At 35.1% G+C, this 6000-nt stretch overlaps 1 protein-coding gene across 1 annotated transcript in view; it reads left to right on the top strand.

Moving 5' to 3' along the window:
- Positions 1-2518: 2518 nt before the first annotated feature.
- Positions 2519-6000, top strand: part of LOC126187719 (NEDD8-conjugating enzyme Ubc12) — a 38564-nt gene continuing 35082 nt past the window's right edge. The window contains exons 1-2 of the mRNA XM_049928964.1: positions 2519-2836; positions 2961-3055. Coding sequence (XP_049784921.1) covers positions 2731-2836; positions 2961-3055 — 201 coding nt within the window. The 5' untranslated portion in view covers positions 2519-2730. The remainder of the gene's footprint in view (positions 2837-2960; positions 3056-6000) is intronic.

Raw genomic sequence — 6000 nt, 5'->3', positions numbered from 1 at the left:
TAAAAAAATGCATTTAGGAACTCCTTAAACAACTTAGTTCAGCACACTTGCATTTAGCATCATTGCAAATCTTGGGGAGTGGCAAATCAGTAAGTTGATATATTTCACATACTTTCATCCAGTAACATCATATTGATTCATATTCTGAGGTAACTTATCTTTAAGAAAGAAAGTGTTCATTGCGCAAAAATGTTCTGTTAGAATAACATGTGGTGCTCACCCACAATCATCTTGTAAATGTCTGTTTAAGGAGTTGGACTTTCTGATTACTGCTTCACAGTGTATTTATTTCCTTATGAAGATTGTTTCAAATAATCCACTAACATTCAACAAGAAGAATGAGGTACAAAATTACAACACCAGAAGGAAATATGACATTCATTACTCAACTTTAAGGTTGTCTTTACCACAAAGAGCAAAATGCTGAAACAAAAGTCTTTGATCATCTACCCAGTGATATAACACGTCTGACAGACAGCAAAGGAAAATTTGATAGAAACTGGGAAAGTTTCTCCTAATGGGATACTGAACATTCACAGTGAAGGGCAGTACAAATTGTAACAGGTTTGTTTGATCCATGGGAGTGTGTTATAGTGATGCTGAAGAAACTGAACTGGCAGACTCTTGAAGATAGAGACAAACTATCCTGATAAAGTCTAGTAAAAAAGTTTCAAATGATGACTCTAGGAATATACTACAAGCACCTATGTGTTGCTCACATAGAGATTGTTAAGTCAAGATCAAAATAATTACAGCACGCCCAGAGGCATTCAAATAATCATTCTTCCTGTATTCCATGCATGAATGGGGCAGGTAGAAACCCTGAAGTAACGATTAATGAAATATGGCGCTTTAAACCATTTTAACCCTCATACGTGAAGATGGTCTAAGTCTGAAACCAGCAGATGTTTGGGTTTAAAATAAAAGCAGCTGGCAGTTCTTATACAAAATCCTAATAATGGTCCAAAGCGACATACCTTTGCTCATGCACTTCGCGGTGGTTTGCAGAGTATGGATGTAGATGCAGTACATCAAATGGTAATGTAATGTCATAATTTTCTCTGCTATTATTTCCCTCCTTCATATAATGTATATTCTTTTGGGTTTATTGAATTGTTTTTAACTGACATAGTATTCCTTTTCCACAAAATCTTTTACAATATTTAATTTACTTGCTTAGTTCTATACTGATATGACTGTAACTGCTGCACATTCTTTAGGGTAACTGTACTTTAGTGGTTCACACATCACTTGAAATAAAAGAGGTAAAGTATTAACACCGGTATTGGACAAGTCAGCATAAAGCGTTGCGAGAAATAATATGTACATAAGCGAAAAGTATATCACTGTGTTCCAACAACGTACTATCAAATAGTCCAATAGTTTTAACTGTACAATTCGTAATTTTTTTCCGTGGGCACCACTGATGAACACGTACTCGTAACTACACAAAATTTGTAACACATTGTATTTTTCACAATGCAGTGCTACATATCCAATTCATAAATTTCATACACTCACAAACATTTAATTTCCTAGTGCCTGTTTATTAACATATATTTTACAAAGTTCGATTTTTATCTTGTTTTATAATGTTCTGTTTCTGTTCAAAGTTCTCGATTTGGAATTTACTTACCATAGTTGAATTGTTTATTCGAAGGCTTTCATGCCATATTGCATTCTACCTGGATGAATGCATGAAGTAAAAGAAAACACCCCTCTTGGCGTTATTCCGCGTTGATTAAAACGCTGTTCCGCGCGTTAACCTGAAGGAAGGTTGCGGTAAAAGCCTTTTTTTTTACAACCACCCTTTAAATACAAATGTCACGTACCAGCAACAATGATCAAGGTGAATATTCCAGCTCGATGTAATGACGCCAAAGTTAACTAGTTAATGATTGTTGGTACGATTGTCTCCATCACGCTCGGTCAAAATTGAACTTGATCACTTTCTCATCCAATTTCGTGGATGCAGAATATAATAACATAAACGCATATCTCGTTTTGTTGCATCACAGCGCCTCAAAACATTATCTTAGTCAGTGCTGAAGTTTGTTTTTAATCAACGGCCTTCCGCTCAGCTTTACGCGACCCACCATTTCTACCTAAGTCATACATATATTTTAATCTTCTTACATTACGATTTTATGAATCCACACAGACGATTCGTTTACAAATTCGCCGTTGAATTCCTTAAAAGACCCAGCACTTAATGTTTCTGTGAAATAAATTTTATGTGTTGACAGTACTGCGAATTTAATGCGGCGCAGTGATTTGCTGTATCCCTTCCTTTTTATTTAATCGTGTGGCATGAGTTGTTATGTTTCACCAGTGCCTCGTAAACTTACGAAAATAATTTTTTCTTCGCCGTTAAATGCTGCGTTTATGTTTTAGATCAGAGAAAGCGAATATCTATTCGCTGATTGTGAACTTCACTAGCAGAATCCAGTGATAGAACTCGGCCGTGGTTGGAATCCCCTTTTTACATTATCGCTGCTGTAGTATGACGTTCCCTCTTAACTTACTTGCAGTTATAATGAATATCGCTGATCCCAACAGCGACCATACGGGCCTATACTCGATATAGTTTTTGTTTTTCGACAAGAACATGTTGAGCAAGTGAATAAATCCTTGTCAGAAATTATAGTATTTGAATGACAGTGTTTTTGAGGATTTTCGTGTGAATGCTGTGAAACTACGAAAAATTTATACCACCTTTCCGAAGTGACAATGATTAAGTTGTTTTCTTTGAAACAGCAGAAAAAGGACGGAGAAGCAGCCCCCAAATCAGGGACTCAAAAGAAAGCTTCCGCCGCGCAATTAAGAATAACTAAAGGTTTGTCGAATTTGAGTGTTTGTAAAGCTTACGACAACAGAAATAAGCAGAAGTATACTGAATGCTAAGTGAGTGGTTACAAATTTATATATTTGTCGTATGATTTTGAATTTGTTCATTACAGATATAAATGAACTTAATCTTCCAAAAACCTGCAATACCGAGTTCCCAGATCCGGATGACTTACTCACGTTCAAGCTTATTATATGCCCCGATGAGGTACGAGAAAAAATGTGTACTGGCAGTATTTTCACGCAAGTAGAATAGTTTGTTAGATTTTGTCATATTTGCATCATCATCTCTGATAAAGAGATTTTCGTAGAAGCACTATATTAAAAAGCAGTCGAGACCAAGAGTTTTCTGCAGAAATTATTTTGATGCTATTCTGTGATTTATACTTAAAACTGACAACACAGAAATAGTGTGTTATTGAAGTAAAAGACATTTTCTCTATGGTTATTAGAAGTTATTTTGGACATTGTAATGTTCTTGTTACATCTATTGCTTTCTTGTATGTCGATAATTTTGTAAAATGTGGGAGAACTTGCATGTCATTTTGACTGAAGTCACACATAAAATTCAGTGTAATTTGTGACGTAGGTATTTGTATTTCAGGACATTCTATTGCTTTAATAGTCAGTATGATTACTGCTGAGGTTTGGTACAGCCTGGATTTGATCATGTAACAGAAGAATGAGCTAGACATAAATTTGGTCCTACTGAGATAATCTGTCAAGCCTTTTTCATAGGCCAATGAGGTCCTTCATTAATTTTTTATTTATTTATTTTGGTCCAACATCAAGCGATTACAAAAAGAGGGTTTTTTTTGTTCCAATCTTCTGGATAAGTCAGAGCCTTACTTTTTAGGGTTACATATTATTGTCTGGCACTTTTAACTAAACAACTTTTTCTAAATTTAGTTGAGAGAACAGATTTACATACATGAACTATACAATAAAAAAATTGTTATTGCCATACTTAGATTAAGGAATCTACAGTTTGTGACACAGTATTCACATCTGACATTCAAATATTTGAAGTTTGTGACACAGTCTAAGATCTGAGATTACATATATTTTTAGATAGATGGTCTTCCAGCATGCAAGTGTACTAAATCTAGAAACTCGTCTATTGAATATACAGGATTGTTTAGGAGCCATAATTTTAATTTCGTTTTTAGTTTTGTAATGGGCAATTTGGGGTTATTAGGATGGAAGCAATTCAGTAGTTTTATTATGCCTGCATAGTGAGGGCTTTTCTCATAGTGTTGTATGAGATATGATGTGGGTTCTCTCTCTCTACCTCTAGTGTTGTGTGTATTTCTTTATTAAGTGTTTTGTTACTGTTTACTGCCATAATGATTATCTTCAGCACATATAGGTTATGAACAGTTAGTATTTTAAATTCTTTAAACAAATTTCTGCAGGACTCCCTGGCACATTTCTTTCCCACAATTCTAAGTGCCTTCTTTTGTAAGATAAGTACACTTTTCATATTACCTTTACTGCTGGATCCCCATACCTCTATCCCATAACTTAGATGGGATTCAAATAGTGCAAAATATATTTGCCTCAAGAGTGTTGATGTTACAAAAAGGTGTCAGTTTTCTTAGGACATATGTGGTAGTACATAGCTTTTTGCAAATACCATTCACATGATCAGACCAGTTTAACTCTGCATGAAGTGTCAGGCCAAGAAATTTTTGGTCGAGTATTGTTTTTTAATGTATTCGTCACCTATTAAGATTTGGTTTTCATGCGTTTTTTGCCTCCTAAGATCAAATTCAATATAGACAGATTTATTTGTGTTTAATTTTAGTTTGTTTTCATTAAAATACTACAGAATTAAGCCTGTTGCAGTATTGGATTCCACTTCTTGCTGCGAATAGCTTGGATTGCAGCATATTAACGTGTGGATAGAAGTTTCTTACGATAACATTTATTAAGTTTCTTTTTATGATGTTTGTTTTGGTAATAATTTCATATGATTTTCTCCATATTTACAAATGTTGAATATGAAAACGTGCACAAGCATTAAGGTAGTGAGCTAAAATATAGTAAAAGTAGGCCTACAAGAAGAAAGAAAAGATCAGATGATCAAATATTTATTTATTTATTCATTTATTCATTCATTCTTTGTCCCAGTAAGTCTTCTGCCAGAGTATTAGTGGTTTCCTATTAAAGTGCGCTAGAGTATCAATACTGTGCCACCCACACTAGTACAATAAAATTAGTAATCAGTGAAAATGCTATGATAGACTTAACATTGTTTTTCCGGATTGTCATATTTAGGGAATATGGTACAGGTGGCTGTTCGGCTGTAGCCATTGTCGCTTAGTTTAATATAAGTGGCAGATCTCGGCTTTGATCCGTAGTGTAATGATGCGATTTATGGTGCATACGTGAGAGCTGAGATAGACCAGAACACACATTGTTTTGAACATGCTGTTTCATTTTCTGTCATGTACCATGATATTCAGATCTTTGCTGAATTTAGCAACGTTACTTTTTATTGGCTTATACATTTCTAATCAAGTTGCTCTTCCACTGTCATGCGGAGTATGTCACCAACAAGGGGCAAAAGCTAACCAGGGCTTTGTACCCGCTCTTTCGCAGTAGGGAACTTAACCTGCATACCAAGCTCCGCATTTACCGAACAGTTATCCTGCCTGCCCTCACGTATGGATCTGCTGCATGGGCCACGATTAGTGTCACCAGGATGCGGACATTGCAGCGCCTACAGAACAAGGTGCTCAGGAATTTTGCAATGTTACTTTTTACTGGCTTATACATTTCTAATGTGTAGAGACTGCCAAGAGAGAGAATGAGTGATGTTTGGGCACTTATGCAGTTTAGGGGGTACATGCGCTGATCACGAGAAAAGTACCTATTTTTTAAGGAAACATATTTCTGAAGATATAAGCATATATATGCATGGAATACCAAAAAGTACTTATTTTCATATGGATAAATTAACTGTCTGCATTCACCAGACAGCATTTTGGGGAAAATCCATTCCACAATTTCATAAAGCATGTTCGAAAAATCTACCCTAATGCTGCAAATTAACTTCATGTAGCTGGTTTTATCTAATCTCTGATTCTAACTTTAATGTATATCTGTTCAAAATAAACAAATATGATTTTTTTTTAGAAAATTTTGTTA

This window comes from Schistocerca cancellata, chromosome 5 (genome assembly GCF_023864275.1).
Source record: "Schistocerca cancellata isolate TAMUIC-IGC-003103 chromosome 5, iqSchCanc2.1, whole genome shotgun sequence".
In the NCBI taxonomy this organism is placed as follows: Eukaryota; Metazoa; Arthropoda; class Insecta; order Orthoptera; family Acrididae; genus Schistocerca; species Schistocerca cancellata.
Note: the sequence above shows the minus strand (reverse complement) of the source record. Positions and strands in the feature narration are given on the sequence as shown.